A 22,629-nucleotide genomic window follows, 5' to 3' on the forward strand; every position below is an offset into this window, starting at 1 on the left:
AGTAAGTAACCAACATCAGTGGTGTCTGTTTGACAAGGGCAAATTATCTGTGGCTTGTCAGAGCCAGTTCAGATTCTAGGTTCCTCCTTCTCACTCACTTACTGGCATGATGACCAATCACTATCCAGAATTTCTCTCTCTGTTGGGTTTCCTCCTCTTGAATCTTCAGTTTGACTCCTTCGATCTGACAGAAATCTGTTAGCCTGATCTACCTTCCTAAGGAAGAAAGGCTTTTGTTGATGCCTGGTCTTGAAAAGCCCTCATAGGATTAGCCTGTAGATGGGAATATAATTTACCTTTCTGTGATTTGACCTGAGACAGTGCAGATAATGATTTCTGTTTAGTAACACCATATGAAACACACCATAGGGCATGAGAATAAGACTTGGAACTGAACTAGAAGAGGGAGGGGATTGCCTAACCTTTCAACTACTCCCTCCTAAAGGAGAGTTGCTCATCTCAGCTCTCTGAATTCAAAGGATGGGTCTATACACACTTGCACATTTGGCCCGTAGTGCCTAGTGAGAATGTAGGAAGCACCTTTGCAAAGCTTGTCCACTACCACTTCCTTTCTCTGACCTAGTAAGTGGAATCAGTTCTAAGTCTCACTGTACAGGAAATTAGGGCGCCTGGACTTGAGGGCAATACTCCTGATGAAGGTCATGGCATAAGGGCAGAAGGATTCTTATCCCTTCCAAGAGCATCATCAGTTCCATATGCTAAAATAGCCTTGGCAGGCAATCAGGATTAAAGGAATCCCATGATGAGTAGTTTTCTTTAGGACTCTCCATAGGAGTTGGAGGGGAGGAAACATGTAAGCCAATGACAAGTTCCATGAAATGACAAATGCATCCTGCACTAGCATTGCTGGGTCCAGACAACCATTGCCAAAAAAGGAAGCACTTAGCATTGAATTTTGTTATGAACAGTTCTACAATGGAGATTCTTCAGTTCTTATAGCTACTGGAAAACTGCTATGGACAACTCTCCTGGGAGAGTCTTGATTAGTATAACTAGCATGCCATACTGTTAAGGAGACCTGGTTCAATAAGATCCCTTATTTCATGGAAATCTTAAAGTTCCTTTTCCTCAAGAGTTTGAGGCTGGCTCAGGGAGAGCCTCTTTTCCCTGTGTATGAACAACATGAACTGTTCTGTCTGTCACCGCCCCAGAGACCATCTCAGCCACTCCCTCACTCCACAGCTGTTTGAGAGTGAGAGAGTCTCAGCCCCTGCAGGTTACCTTCCTTCCTCCCTATAGGAAGGCTGGGCAGGCTGGCTTTGTCTGACACAGGCCCAGAAATCCTTTCAGTTGCTGTCTCCTTCTACTAGGTAGTGAACATTTTTCAGTGAAAGCAGAAAAAACATTTATGCCATCCATGGGAAAGCATTAATCCATGAGACATGGTTGAGGTGTTTCAATCCTCTCCCTTTTATTTTAGGCTTTTCTGCTCAAGACCTAAATGGCAGCCACATATAGCTGTGGAGGTTGCCTACCTGCATGTTGCTCTGAGTGAGGCAGGAGTGAAGCTGGAGAAGCAGAAGAGGGAGCCCTAAAGAGCAGGAAAATACTAGATGGTCATCACCCTGCCTGCCAAAGTGAGGGATGAAAAGAAACCTAGTGTTTGCGCTATTGTGGACTGAGCCTCAAAAATGATGTTTTTAAATACTTTGCACTCTTCTAGAACTGCATGTATGTTGTTGTTTCTCACAGCTCTGCAAATCTATTAATCCACAGAAACAAATATCATAAAGCTTAAAATTTTAAAACAAATATTAATTGCAAGAATTAATTAATTTCACATAGTAGTATTTTCCCTTGAAGATCAAAACACGGCAGCAGTACTGCCAACTCTGGGCTATAATATCTGTTACAGAAAATAATCAGAAAATAACAACAGCACTTTGCTATAGGGAACTGATGAATTCAACTCCTACACAAAACCGGTTTGTAACTGGAAAAAACAAAGTTAATTATTTCACAAATAGAACCTTAACCTGCAAACTGAATTCTATTGTTGCTAACATTTTCCTAGAATCATACATCAAAAATGTGTTGCTTCTGTGTTTTAATAACCGTATATTAATCAAAGCTGTCATCACAGAGTATTATTCAGCTTGTTGACTCTCATTACATTTTCTAATGTGCAATTATCTACTGACAAAATGAAAGACCATTCTGGATGTAAGAAACAGATTGGCAGGATTCCAGAAGAATATTTTCAAGTAATTTTTTAATTCTAATTTTTTACCAATCTGTGTCATCACAATATATGGACTAAACTGAAGTCAGTGGAAAACTCCTAGGATATGGCCTGAGGAAAATAAAGCATTAAAAGGCTGCTAATGATTCAGACATTATTCCTAAAATACTAAAAGGGTTTTGCATTAGAGATGAGCTTCAGGAAATCATGCTTCTTGATGCAAGAGAACAAAACTAGCATACTTAACTTTTAATGAAAAAGCTAGTCATGTTGTTCAATGCAAAAGAAAAGCAGCATTTAAAGATAATTGAGGAAAATACATACTATGAAAAGACACCATACACTGGCAAATTTATGCACAAATAGAAGAATTCAACTACTGTAATAAGGAAATTCTTTATTAGGTCAACTCTGGCAGCTGCCATGGCATATTTGTTTAGCTACTACTAAGGTACACTGACACAGAATGTATCTTTTGGATGGGATATGTAACTTATGAAGTTGGTCTGAGACAGGAAGATACTTTAGGTAGAGGAGGTTGCCAAAGTGTGTGTTAAGAGTTTAACACTTGAATCTGGTAGGCCTACACTTCTATCTGGAAGTGTAAATTCCAGCTTGAGCAGACATACCTGCTCTAGCTCTGATCGACCTAATGTGCTAACTGTACAGTAGAGCTGTGGTGATGAGAGCAACAGGAAGGGCTAGTCACCTTGGGCATATATCTAGTGTCTTGGCTGGGATTGGACTGGGGGAGCTAGCCCCTCCTGCTGCCGTGGCTACGCTCTATTTTTAGCATAATTGCTCTGATCGAGGTAGCACAGGTGTATCTCCTTGAGTTGGGACGTACACCTCCAGCTTCAAGTGTAGATATACTCTAAAGTTGGGAAAGCATTATCCCAGCCCAAAGATAGGTAGGCAGCAAAGGCTGTAAGTTCAGAGTAGACAATAGAGGTAGCAGATCATCAGTTCCTAAAGAGAGCTGCGCTAAGTATCTCATAACACAGGAGTCTAGTTACAGACAGATATTTGTTTATGACTGGATAAGGTTGCTTTTTTGACTTCTTCTCATTGACAAAATGTTGTTTCTTTCAGACATATTGGTAATTACTTTTGAAAGTCCATTTTTTAAAATACTTATTTATACCTGTAAATATACAGCCAACAATTATTTTAGACTTGTAAAGAATTGGGTACATTGTTGTTCTTCTCTAGCCTTATGCAACTGTCTTTAATCTACAATGCAGTAACAGGGAAAGGAAGAAGATCTAACTATATAGCTGGGCCACTCAAAAACATGCTATTAAAACCTCTTACAGAGGGAACTCAGAAAAATAGCCTCCAAGCTAAAGTTTGCTTCACAAGAAAAGTGTTAATTAGGTAGCAGTGATCCCAGTTTGGAAAGTTCTAAAATCCATCAAATTTCCTTGTCACATTGCCCCTTATATATGGAACCACAACATTCCAATCAATGTTCACTGAATTCCCTCTATCTCTTCTGTCAGAACACTCTACAACAATTACTTACCTGTATGGCAACTGTTGTTCTTTGAGATGTGTTGTGCACTTATACATTCTACTGTAGGTATATGCGTGTCCCTTGCACTTGGGTCTGAGACTTTTGTCAGAAGTAGGCGTGTGTGCCCCTGCTTTCTTTGTGCCTGGAGCCAAGGTATAAAGGTGTGACTGTCACCTCCCTCTCAGTTTCTTCACACTACCACAAAACTAATACCCAAAGTAGCGATGAAGGAATGAGGGCTGTGGAATTTATATGCGTGCAAGACATCTTGCAGAACAACAGTTGCTATACTGTAAGTAACTGTTTCCTCTCATTTGACTGTGCACATACACATTCCATTGTAGAAAGAAAAGGAGTACTTGTGGCACCTTAGAGACTAACAAATTTATTAGAGCATAAGCTTTCGTGAGCTACAGCTCACTTCATCGGATGCATTTGGTGGAAAAAACAGAGGAGAGATTTATATACACACACACAGAGAACATGAAACAATGGGTTTATCATACACACTGTAAGGAGAGTGATCACTTAAGATAAGCCATCACCAACAGCAGGGGGGGGAAGGAGGAAAACCTTTCATGGTGACAAGCAGGTAGGCTATTTCCAGCAGTTAACAAGAATATCAGAGGAACAGTGGGGCGTGGGGTGGGGGGGAGAAATACCATGGGGAAATAGTTTTACTTTGTGTAATGACTCATCCATTCCCAGTCTCTATTCAAGCCTAAGTTAATTGTATCCAGTTTGCAAATTAATTCCAATTCAGCAGTCTCTCGTTGGAGTCTGTTTTTTTCAAAAACCAGTTGGAGAACACTTCAATCTCTCTGGTCACTCGATCACAGACCTAAGAGTGGCTATACTTCAACAAAAAAGCTTCAAAAACAGACTCCAACGAGAGACTGCTGAATTGGAATTAATTTGCAAACTGGATACAATTAACTTAGGCTTGAATAGAGACTGGGAATGGATGAGTCATTACACAAAGTAAAACTATTTCCCCATGGTATTTCTCCCCCCCACCCCACCCCCCACTGTTCCTCTGATATTCTTGTTAACTGCTGGAATTAGCCTACCTGCTTGTCACCATGAAAGGTTTTCCTCCTTCCCCCCCTGCTGTTGGTGATGGCTTATCTTAAGTGATCACTCTCCTTACAGTGTGTATGATAAACCCATTGTTTCATGTTCTCTGTGTGTGTGTATATAAATCTCTCCTCTGTTTTTTCCACCAAATGCATCCGATGAAGTGAGCTGTAGCTCACGAAAGCTTATGCTCTAATAAATTTGTTAGTCTCTAAGGTGCCACAAGTACTCCTTTTCTTTTTGCGAATACAGACTAACACGGCTGCTACTCTGAAACATTCCATTGTAGGTTACTCACCAGCAGTAACCCTACAGGTGGTGAGATTTTGGATTACTTGAAGAAAGTCTGCAGCACTGACTTGCTGAAGCTGGCATTGTCTCTGGACACTTGAGTAATAGTTTAGTGCATGGAAAAGGGATGTATAGATGAACATGTTGCTGCTTCACAAATATCAACTACAGGTATGTTGCTCATGAAGACTGACAAAGTGGAATTAGTTCTAGTGGAATGGGTGGTGGAGAGATTTTGCTTGGAAAGCTTGATACAGTCAGAAATCCAATATGATATATAATGGGCTGTTACAGGTTGCCCTTTAATCCTATCAGAATAGGCTACAAAAAGACTGGGAGATGATCTGAAAGATTCCCAGGTACAATGCAAGAGCTCTCTAAACATCCAAGATACAAACTTTTTCTTTGGCCTTGGTAGAATGAGGTTTCAGCAAGAACACTGGGTGATGGATAATCTTATTGAGATAGAATGTGAAGACAACTTTAGTGTGTAGCCTACGAGAGATCTTGTCTTTGTGAAATACTGTGAGAAAGGATGGTTAACCTGAAGTACCAGAAGATCTCACACCCTCCTCACAAAGGTAGCTGCTACCAAAAATGCTATTTTCATTTACAACAATGGCAAGGATGTTGTTGCCAAAGGTTCAAAGGGGGGACTCATTAAATGGGACAACACTCAATTCATGTCCCATGAAGATGAAGGATTGGACACAGGTGAGCATGAGTAAGTCCCTTTAAAAATCTGGATATGAAGGGACACAAAAAGGCAGAATACATCCTTCAGTGGATGGATATCACAGAAATGATTGCTAAATGGACACTTATTGAACTGGGAAAATGATTTGAAGATTTCAGATGCAGCAGGTAGTTTAGTATGTGTCTAATCTTGGTGTTAATTGGTGATAACTCGTGAGATTCAGTCCAGACTGAAAACCTCTTCCATTTTACTGCACAAATGGCTTTGGGGGAATCCTTTCTGCTGATCACCAAAATGGCCTGGACATCTTGGAAGCAGATCCTCTTCTTATTGCTCAACAAGAGATCATCCACATCATGAGTAGAGAGATTGTAGGTTGGGGTGCAGTGATTTGCCTTGATTCTGTGACAAGAGATATTCAACCAGAGGTACAACTATGAGTGATCAAATAGGTCTGTGTACAGACTAATATAGGTCTGTGTACAAGGACTGCCTTGGTCAGGCTGGTGCACAGAGTACGGGTAGTACATGTTGCCTACCATGAATCAAAGAGACTTTCTGTGGCCGTGATATATTTTCATGTGAAAGTAAGTGTCCTGCAAATCAAGAGCAGCATACCAATCCAAAAGGGATAACAGACACAAGGGTGACAATCATGAACTTGATTTTCTTGACAAATGTGTTCAGCTTTCTTAAGTCCAGGACACAATGAAATACACCTCTCTTTCTGGGCACCAGGAAGTATTGGGAATAACAGCCTTTCCTCTGTGTCCACACCCTACACACTGTAATAATCTTTGTACAAAGTATGCCTTGTGATACTGTTTTGAGGTCTGATATTATAATTTGCTGGTCAATAGTATCTTGATAAAATGTGTGGCAACACTGTATGTGAAATTATAAGATTTCCCTATATAATGTAATTAACACACATTCCAAAACTACAGCAGAAGTTGTCGAAAAGGTCTGTCTCAAACCAAGTAATGTGTGCTCTGCCTAATTTGCATTTAAGCACTAAATGGTAGACAAAGAAACCTCAAAAAAGAAAGGAAAAGCAGCAGGGAATATCCTTCTCTATAGACTTTTTGTGTCCAGAATCTCAGCTGGAAATGTTTTCCAAGGGGGTGGGGAGGAGACAGACACTATAAAAAGAAGGTACCTCCCTCCCCCCCCACAACCCTTCTCTCTCTTCCCCTCTCTGCCCATTGATTTACTGCACCAGATGGGACAAATGAAGTAGCCACTGAACTGGAGAAGGGATCCTGTCCTAAGAAGTTTGGTCAGTAAGACTGCTGAGAGCATGTGATGAGAAACTTTGCATTGAATTTAACATAGTTTGTTAAGTTAGGCAACAGTTGCATTTTATCTATTTTTTTTAAACATTTCTTACGTCTTTGCCTCATTACTTGTACTTACTTAAAATCTCCCTTTATAGTTAATTGTTTTATCTAATCCAGTTTGTTTAAATCAAAGTGTCTCGGAAACTCCATTAACAAGATGTGTGCATAACATTTCTATCAATAAAATGACGGACAATACAAGTTTATATAAAGTCCAAGAGAGGTCTCGGCAGGACATACATTTCTGGGCGGAAATCTAGGACTGGGAGTGTGTTGGGGTCACTGCAATATAACCCAGGCTGGTAAGAGCCAAGGTATGTCTGGCCTGGCTGCAGCACACACACAGACAGAGCAGTCCTGACTGGAGGCTACAGCAGCAAAGCATTGTAAAGGGCACCCCAGGTTAGAGGGCAAGCATGGCACAACTACTTATTATTCTGGATTGTGCCTTGGGTATGTCACAACTTCCTTTATTGCTCCCAATTGTAAAAGAGACTGTATTTCTTGAAGCAAAACAGCCTCATGAGATGGGTCCCTGAAAAAGGATGGGAAAAGTGGGTTGGGGAAAGGGAGGGATATGAACTAGATGGCATATCCTCCTTTACTGTGCTGAGCACCCACTTGTCCGATGCACTGTAAAGGAGAGAGAGGCATGTCCTGAAGATGAAAAGAGATATTATTGGTGTATTTGGAAGCTGTTGAAGTCCACTGAGAAGGGCATGCTGTGGAAGATACCAATGGTCAGCATCTAAGAGGCTTAGATCTCAGGCATTCTGAGGTCTCTTATGTTCATTATCCTTTGGGGTAGCTTTAGGGTAAAACTGCCTTTAGCACTTGTTTGCCACCATGACCACTAAAAAAATCTGGAATGGGGTGGTTGGAGAAATAATCAAATTCTTTCTAGGGAACTTGGTATTCCGTGACATTCTGGCACCTTCATGACTTCCGCAGTTGCAGCAGTTGGCGCAGATGACCCCTGGGCCACCCTGGAATAGCTGGCCTGGAGCCAGCTGCTGGGGCATCCCTGGGATCAGCTGCACCAGCCGCTGCTGGAACGGCCCCAGGACCAGCTGCACTGCTGCTACTCGGGTGGCGCCAGAGCAGTGGTCCCAGAGCAGCAGCAGTCCTGGGGGCCACTCCAGAGCAGCGGTTCCTGGGGGCCTCGGAGCAGTGGGTGGCCAGGGGAAGTCAGCCCCTGCTGCTGGATCAGGTGCAAGCTGTTGGCCCCCCAGAGGAGCTAAGATTTAGTCAGGGGTATTTATAGCAAAAGTCATAGATACGTTAGAGGCCATGAATTTTTGTTTATTGCCTGTGACCTGTCCAGTACTTTTACTAAAGATACCCATGACTAAATTTTAGCCTTAGTAATAGTTAGTGCAGAATGTCGCGTGCAAGTTGCACTTGCACTCCTAGTGATGTGACCACCCTCCTCATGAAGTCGTGAACAACTTTAAAGTCTTCATGAGGAGGTGAGAATGACTCTGGAGCTAATGAAAACCTAGACACTCCTGAAGAAGTCTGAGGCCCAGTAAAGCCAAAGTGGGTAGTCCAGTCTCTATACTGCTCACGGTGATGAACACCACCTGGACATTCTTGCAAGAATAACACTATTGCACTTCAGCACAGGTATCCTTATGTAAGAAGATCTGAAAGGCCTGTCATGCTCCATGCCTGAAGAGGAGGAGATATATTTCCCCTCAGTGACTGGGAAGCTGTTCCTTTAGGTGTTTGTGAAGGTGTTGGAACTGGCAACCTCTGGTAATGCCCTAGCATTACTAATGTCAAAGATGTATCCACTGGTGCTGATGGAAGCAGCTGAGGTGTATGGAAGGCAGAAAGATGAGTCACCATTGATGGTGCTGGCACTGCTGGCACTGCCTATGTTATAGGCTGCATCAATGATGTAGATAAACCTTATGTACTGTGGTGATAAAAAATGCCGATGATGCTGACATGGTTGAAACTATTGTGAGCAGTGTTGGAAGATGCAGGAAAGGATAGTCAGGCAGGAGATACAATAGATCTTTTGCCATAAAGAACGATTGTGGTGTCAATGGTGTCGATCTCTCTGGTAGAGAAGAAGGTGCTAGTCTCGATGGCCCCACTGGAGCTAGAGTCAATGGTGTCACCTCAGATGGTGCTGGTGTCATTTGGTGTTTGTGATGAGACCTCAATTCAGCACCAGACTACTTTATTTTATTTTTTAAAATCTTTGTCCCTTTTTGTGGAATGAATAATGAGATCTTGATGGTCTGTCAGTCTCAGAGGACAAAGACAGTTTCAAAAGCTTCATGGAGGCCATGGGAGAGGAAGATGAACAACCGTTTCTCACTCAGTATGGGCTTAGGAGCTGAGGCAGCTGGAGGGATACTACTGATGAACGAGCTCTTCGTCCTCCTGTGGTTAGGGTCAGGCACTGAAGAGAGACACATTGCCTTTTAAGGTAGACGTACCTTAAGGCAGAAGTCCCTTTGCTTTTTCATCTTCATCAGAAAGGAGGTACAAATGGGACATTCATCCCTCACATGTCCCTGGCCTAAACAGATTAGGCTATTTTACAGGGATCACAGTCCTGCATGTGGCACCTTGTTAAATCCTGGCAATTTTTGCGTACTGACCCCCAGCCTCGAAGAATCAGTGAACTATCTAACTATAACTATATGCAGATAAGAGGATTTCTCTTTTTTACATGCTGGCTAAGAGAAGAGAAACAAATCTCAAGAGTGATGGGGAGTTCCAGCTATTGCCATGGGAGGTAAGAAGAAACTGAGAGGGATATGGCAGCCACATCCCTTTATGCAGTCAGCTCCATGCATGAGGATAGTGAGGATACATGTGCTGCTGACAAAAGTCATCAACTTGAGTGCACTGGGCCCACATACACCTACGGGGAATGTGTATGGGATAATCACTCAAAGGAGAACCAACTTATTCAGTGAATCATTCCAATTATAAACACTACAAACCACTCAATGCTTATTCTCTATTGTATTTTACAGTTCTATAGCCTTTTGTGCCTTTAAGTCCTTTGGGAGCAGGGACTATGTTAGGCACAGCTTACTCATTGTACAGCAATGTCATAACAGGGCATAAGTAATATGTAATTATAATGTACAATTTTCTACATGTTTTATTTGATGAAAAATTAAAACACACTGTAATGGTGTACCTATATATAGGTCTGATGTATCAGTTTGCCACAGAACAGTACATTTGCATGAGATGGACCATTGGAGAACACACATGTAAAAATCTATTTGATTTGTGATGTACCCTAGGTGTACTGTCTATGAAAAGCGATTATCAGTAATGGCTCTATATCATTCGCGTCATATTAAGCATTATTCTGTGTTCAGTCTACTACACTGAAGAATAATCAGTTTGGTTGCATTAACATGCAAATGGTAATTTGAAATCTCAATATTTTTAAAAGTGCCTCATACTTATCCCTTCTAACCAATTCAACACATTGAACAATAGCAGGGAAAGAAAACCTAAGTGATCTTCTGAACTGAGTCCTGCTCAATGTTACTACAGTTCTTTGTTTTTTTCCTCTCTCTTGCCTACATTTGTATAATTCATGCACAGAATAGCAAATGAGACTTCTATGGATCACTGTGTGAATCCTACACTCTTTGCTATTATTTACAAACTGGACAGAAAAGTCAGATCTACTTAAATATTCTGATAATGCTTTTTTACTCCAGGTTTACTTATCTTGTTATACACTAATTGTGTCTGATGAAGATGGAAAAAAGTACCAATTTATTATATGAATTAAGAAGAATATAACAAAAAGAGAGGTACAAAAGCCAAAAAGTTTTCCCAAGTGATTCATTTGTAAAATTTCTTAGGGGAGAGGCTGAGAGGAGAGACTTACAAAAGCCTTGAAGTTATAAATTAAGCTTTGCTATGAATTTAGCCACTGACAAATCAAACCAAGAAAAATACAAAGAGGAAAGGAAAAATACATTCCCTGATATGGTATTTGCTATGTAAACAGATCTTTGGTAATATCAGACCTCAAAACGATATCTGCTATTAAATCTTTGTTGGGATATGAGGGAAGATAACCAATTTTTTGTGTGGACTAGATGGTATGAGTGTTATGAAGTTACACTGCAAAGTTTGGTGAGCTATACTATTTTTAGATTTTTTTAAACATCTTGTTTTACTTACGGAGTGTTTATGACCAGGCGATCCCATTGTCCTTTAATGTCATCCTCTGAGGGCTGTTCTGTAATGTACAGACCATCAAATTCCAACTTCCTGGCAATTTCCTTTTCGCGCTTAAATACAACCAGAGGAACCTTTGGAAAAGGGATATTTAAAATGTTTGTAATGGTTCACACATTTCTTAGAAACAATTAGGTCTCTCTACAGTGTAAAACTAACCCTCAGAACACTATTTAATTTCAAACCTTGGAACTGGGTACATTCTAAGAACAGGGTATTCTGGACAGTGGTGGGGTTTGGAGGGTTACTCAGCTCAGGGGAATAAAAAATGAGTTCTGATGTTGCTTTTTGGTGAGAATATTGTATTTAGGAGTGACCATAAAGGTGTCAGGGCTCTTGCAGCAGCATCTTCAGCCACTGAAAGTTGTTTATATAAAAGATAAATATATTTATACTAAAAGTTAAATGAAACTGAACTTCTGGCAGAAAACAGAAATCAAAGTGAAGTCTAGATGCTGTACTTCACTGTCCTGTCTACAAATCTTGGTGGAAAGCACCTGGTGCCAGAAAGTCTACTTTGGGGTGGTTGCATTGGTGCAGTGTGCTTCCAAACTACCCTGGAGAACAAGCCAGCAATATCCCCAAAGTTGGTGGTGCTAACTGCGGTGGGTGTTTGGTTAGGGTGGTCAAGAATGTATTGATTCAACACATGGCTGCCTCTGTTCAGACAACACTTGCCATCACACAACAAAAACTCCAAGTAAGAGCAGAGGGGGAGATACTAACACTTCTTTTCCTTCAGGTTAATCCCTGCTAGAATAAAGAAAGAAGATGACTGCTTTTAACATGATTGATTAGGCTTTACACTCTGAATATTTTAAACTAAATTATACTGTATTATGTTTTCCTCAGAGCAGTAAGATGCCTACCAGTTCTGTGGAAGCCATTCAGATATGAAGGTGATAGATGCTTAAAAGAATCTGGACAAAAAATCATCTTGATCTCAGCTCTGATATTCATGTGTGTTACGAGGAGTGATTTTGGAATTTGTTTACATTCAATTGAAACTGAAGAGTTCAAAATCTCAGAACAGTGACATGGAGTTAGTTGTCTACCAAACATGAATAAGTAAATGGGTTTCAAACATACACACAACTCACCTTTAGACAATAGTATCCAATCACACAGACAAAGGAGATGATAGTATGAATAACTGCTAGAGCCCTGAGTGTTGGTGCCATGTAACCTGTACTCTCTTGTAAAACAAAAAACACCACTCCCTCTTCCTCTTCCTCTTCTTCAAATGAATTCCACAGATCAGAGTCTTCCTCTAACTCATCTAATGGTTCTTCTGTCACCTGGAATGGAGAAATACACACACACACACAAAGCAACAGGAATAACTTAAGCTTTCTTCCATACTCTTCGTCACAGGACAAATCTCTTTTTGCTCCCTATTTCTATTTTAATTTTTTTATTAAGATCATTTTGCACTTTACATGAGCACTGAGTCCTAAAGAGTGAAGTTCTTGACATAGAAGGGCAATTCAGCGGTAGCTCAATTTACAAATCTCCCTGTTAGGGCATGCAATGGCAAAAATGAAAGCAAAACCAATGCAAAGGTAACACCAATGTTTTATTAAATAAACAATTAATGCAATACTGAGATAGACTGGTATAACAAATTTCAGAGTTTGTTTTGGAATTTACATTATTTTTGACTACTAGTCTCAGAGAAAAGGGGCAAAAACTATGTTGTCACCAATTCACTTGTGCACACATTTTTATTTCACAGTCTTCTTTAAAAAGTTTACACGTTTTGCTATAGCAGTTGATTAGCATTTCACACTAATCTCTGGCCAACAAGCTCTCTGTTGCTCTAAACTCTGCCAGGGCCATTGCGAAACTGGCCTCAGAATCAGGGAGCCATAACTGGCTCCCAGAAATCCAAAATTTTCTATCCTCTCCTATGATCAGTGGAGGCTGGATGCAGCGGAGAAACTGGCCCTTCATTTCTATGTTGTCAGTACAGGTCAGTAGTGGCCAAACTGTTACCATTTGATGGCATGTTTGATGACCTATGCAAGATTAATTGAGCAATGTCTTCCACATGCCCCCACCAAAGGTTGGTCAGACCAACAGGGATGAGCCAGTGGCACGGAGTGAGGAGATAATTGATGATACAGGGAGCTGGGTCCCTCTTCCTCAGATCTTCTGCCTCCCATTGGCTGGGCTGTGGGGACTAGGTGGGCTGATTTAAATTCTGCCCAGCCATTTCTAGGTCATTTAGTATAGGATCTGAGTTCTTCAAGGTGCTGCTGTTATGACCAATTGCCTATTTTCATAGATTCATAGATACTAAGGTCAAAAGGGACCATTCTGATCATCTAGTCCGACCTCCTGCACAGCGCAGGCCACAGAATCTCACCCACCCACTCCTATGAAAAACCTCACCCATGTCTGAGCTATTGAAGTCCTTAAATCATGGTTCAAAGACTTCAAGGAGCAGAGAAGCCTCCCTCAAGTCAACCATGCCCCATGCTACAGAGGAAGGCGAAAAACCTCCAGGGCCTCTCCAATCTGCCCTGGAGGAAAATTCCTTCCCGACCCCAAATATGGCAATCAGCTAAACCCTGAGCATATGGGCAAGATTCACCAGCCAGATACCCAGGAAAGAATTTTCTATAGTAACTCAGATCCCATCCATCTAATATCCCATCTCAGGGGATTTGGCCTATTTACCCTGAATATTTAAAGATCCTTTTTCATATCAAAAAGGAATTTTTCCCATTCGGCCAAAGTGGCTGAGGCCCAGTAGGGGTTTTTTTTGCTTTCTGTGTAGTGTCATGGAGGCCCAGCTGAGTTGTAAGCAATAGGACTTCAATGTTTAATATTAGACCGATTAGTTAGTCACAACTTGAGGCTAGTGTTCAATGCGGATAAAGGCTAAAAGGGCCAGCTTCAAGGGATAAATGATAACCAGAATTTCGCTGGTGTGCCTATAGGAGAAGAGGAAACCTGAAACCTTCATAGACTAATGTTCTCCCTTGATATTCCTAACTCCCTAGCTGGGGGAATGCAAGAGGATTCAGAAGTGAGCTGAGTCCTAGATTTAGGTGGATCTACCCAAAGGAACCTTGCACTGAATCATTAAATGCTTAGCATATCATGCTGTAAATTAATAAAGTTGCAGCCTGCTGTTTAAAATCCATCCTTTGCATCTGTTATTCTTTTGCCTGTACATCCTCATCAATTTAAAACATGTTCCTAGTGGACAGGTGTCTTGAACACAAAAAATACCTTCACAATAGGCACTAACAACCTTGTTGGTTTCAGTGAGAAAACAGATGGATGATGGATATGAAGACTGAAGTATTGTCTCACACCTAGAAATAGTTAAAGATGAAGACAATGTGGGGGAAACAATGCACTGGAGTCCCCCAAGTCTACTTTTTTTGGTTTTGTTTTATTTTAAATAAATTTTTAAAATGAATTGTGAATATTTTAATAAAAAAAAGCACTGAACACTTTTGAGGAAAAAGCAGCCAAATTTTACAAATAGACAAAACAGAACTATCACACACAGAAGCAAAAACGTTATCTAAGCCAGCTAGAGTACGAGAGATCTTAATATGATTCCTAAATGATTTAGTTATCATTTCCATGCTGAAAATCAAGGTGATCAGTATTATGCAAAGAGTAGTACTGTTAAAGAAACAGTCATGTGAGTTGAAGTACCAATTTAGGATTAGATTTTAGAGAAACATTTAAGAAAATTGAAAGTGCTTTGAGAGATTGAGGGTTTTTGTTTTGTTTTGTTTTTTGGCTGGGATTTAGACATTCCTTTGTCAGAGTTTGCAAGCCAAACCTAATCACATTGTGCCAGTGCACCAGAGCCAAAAGAAAAAAATGACAATAAATAAAAGTTCAACTGATTAGTTTGTTTTCATTGTCCTAGATTGAATAAAATACAGAAGTACCTATGCTTAGTTACTCGAGGTGTGATTAGTAACTCAGGTAAGAACATAATTTTAGATACATTATTTCTAGGCTGGCAGTGTTGATTTTAGTCAGTACATGTAGGGCTTACAAAAATGGGTGGTCCAGTTTAGATTAACTATGTTAAAACCAGACTTCAGCCAGCTGCTCTGGAAAATAAGTAGAAAGCCCTACGAAGAATGAAATGCAATAAATAATACTTTACCTTGTAGAACAGCAGTATAAAGTTGATGGCAAATGCAACAAACAGAGCAAGAAATCTTAAGTTGTAGAAATTTCTAGCCAAGTAATGCTGGAAATACAAGGAACATTTAAATAAAAAAAATTAGAAGTGTCATGGAATCAGAATTGGGGAAGCAGTTAGGAAATTATTTAAGAGAGTCAAATCTAAACTATATTCTGTAATGTTCAACAAAACAATTAGAGCTCTCATGGTAGAATCACCAGCCTTGCTGTCTAGAATTTTTGCCACCCTTTCTTTTGTATCTTTATATTCATGACAGGGTATTTTTGGCCTTAGGGGAAAACTACACAGAGGAGCCAGTCAGACTCCAGTTGGCAGAAACCAGTGGCGCTGGAACAATTTGTATAGTGGGGATGCTGAGAGGAGGCCTGCCAACAGAGGGGGGGAAAAGGAGGCAATTGCCCAGGGACTGCTCCCAGAAGTGACCGGTACGTCCCTATGGCCCCTAGGGAGGGGGTCTCTGTGTGCTGCCCCTGCCCCGAGTGCAGACTCTGCAGCTCCCATTGTCTGGGAACTGCAGCTAATGGGAGCTGCGGGGGTGGTACCTGCGGGCAGCGGTGCACGGAGACCTCCTGCATCCCTGCCTAGGAGCTGCTGCCAGAGGGGTGTGCCAACCCCCTGCCCCAGCCTAGAGCCTTCACCCTGACCCAAACTCCCAGAGGCCGACCCCTCACCCCCTCCTGCACCCAAACTCCCTCCCAGAGCTCGCATCCCGAATCCCTCCCGCACCCAAACTCTCTCCCAGAACCTGCACCTAGCACCCCCTCCTGCACCCAAACTCCCTCCCAGAGCCTGACCCCTCACCCCATCCTGCACCCAAACTCCCTCCCAGAGCCCACACCCCAAATCCCCCCTGCACCCAAACTCCCTTCCAGAGCCTGCACCCCACGAACCCTCCTGCACCCCAACCCTCTGCCCCAGCCTGGTGAAAGTGAGTGAGGGTGGGGGAAAGCAAGGGACAGAGGGAGGGTGGGATGGAGTGACCAGGAGGCAGGCCCTCAGAAAAGAGGCGGGACATGGCCGTGGTGTCAGGGAACGGGTGGGACAGGGTTCTTTGGGTTTGCTCAATTAGACAGTTGGCAGTCCTACTGGGCGGGCATGTGGAGCCCTGGCCGTGCTGGAAGAGCGCACCCAGCAGTGCAGCTGTCAGCTCACTGGGCACCAGCCAGCGCAGGCGCAGCACCTCCCAAATGTCAGACAGACCACGTCCGCGGCTTGTGCGTGCGTGGAGGCCCATTGACTATTTTGCCCTGGGGCCCGGAATTGCTGAGAGCCACTGAAGCAAACTGTAAACCCCTTTTTTATGGAAACCACTTCAAGCTGGGAGGTGTGGCAGCCCCCCCCCCCAGCACCTCTAGTGCCAGCACTTATGATAGAAACAGAAGCAGCCAAAGCAAAGACCTTTTTTACCTCTGGACATTCCAGTCAAAACTGTAGAATATTCTCTGACTTTCTCTGTCCTGTGCTGATTGGCTGTTTGCTCCAAGCTTCCTCCTCCCTTTCTCTCCAAGTCTCTTCATCTCAGCATCGCTTAACATCTTACCCTCTTCTCCCCCGCCATTTCCTGTCCTGCCCTCACTCCCTTTCTCTGCCTTTTTCTTTCCATTTATCAGATCCCCTCCTAAGTAAACTCATCTCCCAAAAATTAAATAAATGAATAGTAGAACTAAGTCGATGTTTTCTGCCATCACACTGTTCACTCTATTTGTCAGGTTTCAGAGTAGCAGCCGTGTTAGTCTGTATTCGCAAAAAGAAAAGGAGTACTTGTGGCACCTTGAGACTAACAAATTTATTAGAGCATAAGCTTTCGTGAGCATCCGATGAAGTGAGCTGTAGCTCACGAAAGCTTATGCTCTAATAAATTTGTTAGTCTCTAAGGTGCCACAAGTACTCCTTTTCTTTTCACTCTATTTGTGTGATGAACCTCTCCCCTGACTCTGTGTCTGTCTTCTCTATTTAGATATTAAGTTCTTCAGGGCAGGGATTGTCTACTATTCTGCATCTGTATGGTGCCTAGCACAATGGCGCTCCAGTCTTGGTTGGCCCTTAGGCACTACTGTAAAAAGTAATCAATTTTAACAAATAATTAATTTATAAAAAACTGACAGTATCTCTTCCTTGTATCTCATGCACAGCTGTTCTCTGTGTTATTTGACTTGTGTTTGACTAAAAGAATGGGAGCAAAACTTACCAGCATTTTTGTTTGATAAATTTCCACGACTTTAAAAAAATTAGCCATAACTGCCTCAGGTTTCTCTATTTTTTGTCCATGCCTTCGTTTCTTTTTCTTGGTTTCCTCCTTTCCCAAATGCTCAGATTGTATTTCTTCCTTTGCTTTGTCTTGTTTCTCACCATCTTCCATGCTAGAAAAAAGATTACAGAAATAAAACAGAGTAAGTTCCCGCATTGTCTATGCTATGATTAAAACAGTGTGTCCCAATAAAGAGAGGCTGGTTTGAATGTGAGTTAGTTGCAGAGAAGGTGAATGGAGGTAAGTGACTATGAGAAGTGACAGTTAGCGAATACAACCAAGAGTCAAAAAAGTTACCTTACTACTAAGTGAGGTGGAAGAATAGTAATTCTCAAAATTATCAGAGTTTATGTGCAGAATTTTGAGTTCAAAGTTGAACAGAAGATAGAAACATTTATGGATGTGCCACACAGATTCATAGCAGAGTGGTTTCATTTCAACCAAAAAAATCACCATAATAAAAGTAAGGAATCAGTGAGGAATGAAAGGAAAATTTCCTTCAGAAGGACCCACCTTACAAAACATGTAGAAGACGACAATTATTCCTCCTGCACAAAAGAATTCATAAGAACATAAGAATGACCATACTGGGTCAGACCAATGGTCCATCTAGTCCAGTATCCTGTCTTCCGTCAGTGGCCAATGCCAGGTACTTCACAGGGAATGAACAGAACAGGTAATTCCCTTTATGAGAAGCAAGTATCAAGACTCACTGTTGTTTTAGAGGATTCAGTTTTCAGGAACATAAATAGCTGACTGTGTGATAATGGTTAGAATGGTAAGGTAAATTACCACCAAGGTGTGAGGGAGTTGAAACTTTGAGGCAAGTAGATGGTCAGTTATAAAGAAACGGAGAGGAGTTTGTGGTTTGGTATATAGCAGTACCAGTGAAATAAAGAACCATTTGAGAGAAGTCTGAGGAGCTACTTACATTATTACTAACAAAGCTTCATTGCATGGCTCCTGCATTAACTTTATTTGGAATGCCCCTGATGATATGCACAGGAGGGCCAGCCATACAAAGAGTAGAGGTTTCTGTTTAGTAAGCTCTGGGGAACCTTTTTTGGAAAGTAGGATTCTATAAAGAAGGCAGGGTCTCCTTCTTAATCAACCAAAAAGGATTTAGACTGCTGGCAATGACAATGAAGATTTGGGGGAGTGAATTTTTAAAGCTAGAATTTTAAGCTGCATGCTTGCAGGTACTGCAAAGTACTTAAGTTGAAAATGAAACATGGTAGTAAATAGCAGAAGTACAAGGGAATCTGTATATCCAATAGTGAGAGAGAAGCACTTATGATTTAATTGGATGGAAGTGCAGAAGAGGAATAAGGAAATAAACTGTCAATAGAAAGAGGTTAGGTGAATTAAAGATAAAAAGCTATAAATGCCTATGTAACAATATGAAAAGCCTAACCAAGAATAGGTGAGGTGGACTATCTGGTATTGGGGGAATACCTAGATATTTTATCAATGGCATTTGATAAGGTACATTACTAGCCTCTGGGTCAGGAGACTGAAATCAGTTAGCTGAGAGAGATTAGGGAAAAGGAATAAAATTTAATAAAATCTAACAAAACCATTATAATGGGAGATTTGAACCACCTAAATATAAACCAGTTTAATATCATAGCACAACATGGTGTAATAAACAAAACCTTCCGGAACTGCTTGTTTTGGAGCATACAAGAGGAGAGGCTATATTTGTCTTAATACTGAGAAAGATATAGAATTGATTCTTTGTATTCTTAGTACAGAGAAATACAAAAGAGTTTAAGTGCAGTTGACAATTACCAGAGAGGTACTGTAACATTGCAAGTAATATTTATGCTTAAAATCCTTGCACAGGGTTGGAAGGAAGGGCAGACAAAAATACCAAAATAATTCTCTAACAGTGAAATCTAAGAAAGGGTTTTTTTTAAAATGAGGAAATTAGTTAGAAAAAGCCTGAAAGGGAACAAGTTAAGAAATTAAAAATTACCGAACCATCATGGAGACTTTAGAGTTTACCTTGTTAAAGTCACTGAAGGTATGTATAGTGCTGAGAAAGAAAATAGCATAGTTAAGTGGCTAGCTACACTAATTCATTTGGGCCTCAAAATTATCCTTTTAAAAAATAAATCTCCAACACAAGTGGTTCAAATACAACAGGACATAAACTTAGCAGGTTAGAAGAGGTATTTGTAGGACTGAAATTAATGGAGCTAAAGTGAGAATTTGAATAATAGACCAAAATATAAAGAAAAATAATAATAAATTGTTTAAGTATGTCAGGAACAAGAAAGCTGTGTGAATCATCAGATTTGCTAGACCACCTGGTTATAAAAGGAGGCAATCAAAAAGAACAAAGAAATTGGCAGGACTATCAATCTTAATACTTCAGAAGGTTGACAGAACAAGGAGTAATGGTCTCAAGTTGCAGTGAGGGAGGTTTAGGTTGGATATTAGAAAAAACATTTTCACTAGGAGGGTGGTGAAGCACTGGAATGCGTTACCTAGGCAGGTGGTGGAATCTCCTTCCTTGGAGGTTTTTGAGGTCAGGCTTGACAAAGCCCTGGCTGGGATGTTTTAGTTGGGAATTGGTCCTGCTTTGAGCAGGGGGTTGGACTAGATGACCCACTGATATTCTATGATTCAGCACAAGCTGATCACACACTGCCCCACCTGCTGCTTGGAAACAAGTGAAGTAAATACCACACTAATGAAGGCTGCCATGTTAAAAATGTTTCTCGGGATTTTAGGTGAAGCAGCTGCAGAGAGTTTTATAAGACTGTGAATAGGCTTTTATGGATTGCTGAGAGTTGCACCTGGGATAGGGTCCCTGCTCTGCTGCTCAGTGAAAGTGCTTGTTGCCTTTGAGGAGTTGTGCTGGCTGCCCAAGATACTGGTAAGATGGAGAGTCCAATCAATGCCTGCTCAGGGCTATTTCTGGCCAGCTCATCAAGCAACAGCAAGAAAATAAACAATAGTGTAAAAGTAACTTACTCAGCCTTCTCGGGTTCTGCTTTTGTTTCTGTTTCATCCTCTTTTGCTATTTCAGATATCTAAAAACAAAAAGATATTAAAATTGCCATAAACTTACTTTTAAATAAATCTTCTCAATTCTACTTAATGCTGTCTAAAAAGCAAACAAAACAATCAATTACCACCATGTCTCATTAACACTGGGTCACTTTCATATTGTCATAATTCTAAATTTTTTTGCTTCTAAAACAAGTAGCAGACAACATTTCAATAGTGAAAACTTCTTCTTCCTCTAACATGTTTTCAAGATATATTATTAATAGAGTAATCGGTGCAGATGACTGAATGATTCAAAATAATAGTCAATGTAATGAGACTGGTAAAGTTACCAGAAAGGAATGGAGATGACTGAGCACAGATCATAGCTTAAAATTAGCTGGAGGACAGTGATCACCATTAAGAACTTGACATTTACGACTGGCATGTAAAATTAATGTAACTATGGTTTTGTATAATTTCTATGAATGTGGAAAAATGTTGATTATCACAAATATCAGTAAGTCAATATCACAAATTCCACATAATTGTTTAGTTTATAATAGTGGCAACATTTTCTATTTTGTCAATATAGATTAAAGTAATAATATTCTATAAATGTAATCAAAATTAGCAGAATATATGTATATGTTTTATTTTTGCATTACTTCCCCCCTTAAACTACCTATCTATTCCCCCATACCATAGTATCTGACTGCTTCACAATCATGCATCTTTTTATCCTCAACCCCCTGTAAGATAAAGATGTACTATTATCCCCATATTACAGAAAGGAAACTAAGGCACAAAGAGGCTAGGGACCAGATATTTAAAGGTTTTGCAAGCCCTAAGTCTCATTTTAAAGATTGACTTAGAAGTAAACCTTGATGTAATCTTTTTGTCAGAAAGTTTATTTTGCTGAAAAATGCAGTTTTAGGTCCACCCAGAACTATCTGCCAAAAATTTCAGTCATAATTTTTATTTGTAACTTAGATGCCATTCACATAAAGATGACAGCAGCACTGGTCTCCTCATATTCTTTAGCTCAGTAGTGAGGGCACTCACCTAGGTTCAGTTCCCCCTCTTCTTGATGTGGAGAATGGATTTCAACTTGGGTCTCCCACATATTAGGTGATTGTCCTACAGAATCATTCTCAGTTTCTTTCCCTGTCCTAATGACTATTCGTTGTCATTCATAGTGGCAATTCATAGTTATTCATAAGTTCCAGGCCCTGCTCAAATTAAATTACTATTTAATTATTTATACACAGTAGAACAGCCTTAAAAAGAGAAACTGAAAGATACTCATCACAATATCCCATAGTCCAGTGGGTTGGAGAAGACTCCTGTAATGTGGGAGACCCAACTTGAAATCCTTTCTCCACATCAGGCAGAGGGAGCAATTGAACCTGTCTCCCCAACATCCCAAGTCAGTACCCTAACAACTGGGGTAAAAATTAGAAGAATGGTGGCACCACCACCTCCTCCAATGTTGTGAATCTAGCCCTTTAAAAATGCTCAAAATTAGTTTCAGATTGAACAAAACATGACAGAGCTTTTGATTTGCCAAAATTATTTTGCAATTTTTGGATTCAGTACAGGTCAAACCATTTTTATTTTTTTCCCCCTGAACTTGCCAGTAAAGAAAAATATCAGTTATTTTCCCAGGATCATAAATCACATTGAAAGTCATTGGGACTCAGGCTACTAAATGCTTAAACCAGTTTTGAAAATGACTTAGTTCCCTAAATCACTTAGGTACTGCAATGCTGAGTGGAGCAATGCCGAAACACTTTTGAAAATCTGTGCCTAAGTGTTTTGTTCAAAGTCACACAGGA

General features: G+C 40.7%; 1 protein-coding gene across 1 annotated transcript in view; it reads right to left on the reverse strand.

Annotated features, from left to right (window-relative positions):
- The window catches only part of RYR3 (ryanodine receptor 3), a 529,369-nt gene that overhangs the window by 29,922 nt on the left and 476,818 nt on the right, over positions 1-22,629 (reverse strand). The window contains exons 91-95 of the mRNA XM_043516837.1: positions 20,777-20,835; positions 17,735-17,906; positions 15,505-15,591; positions 12,461-12,658; positions 11,304-11,434 (exon numbers count right to left, since the gene is read on the reverse strand). Coding sequence (XP_043372772.1) covers positions 11,304-11,434; positions 12,461-12,658; positions 15,505-15,591; positions 17,735-17,906; positions 20,777-20,835 — 647 coding nt within the window. The remainder of the gene's footprint in view (positions 1-11,303; positions 11,435-12,460; positions 12,659-15,504; positions 15,592-17,734; positions 17,907-20,776; positions 20,836-22,629) is intronic.

This window comes from Dermochelys coriacea, chromosome 6, assembly GCF_009764565.3.
Source record: "Dermochelys coriacea isolate rDerCor1 chromosome 6, rDerCor1.pri.v4, whole genome shotgun sequence".
NCBI classification, from domain to species: Eukaryota; Metazoa; Chordata; order Testudines; family Dermochelyidae; genus Dermochelys; species Dermochelys coriacea.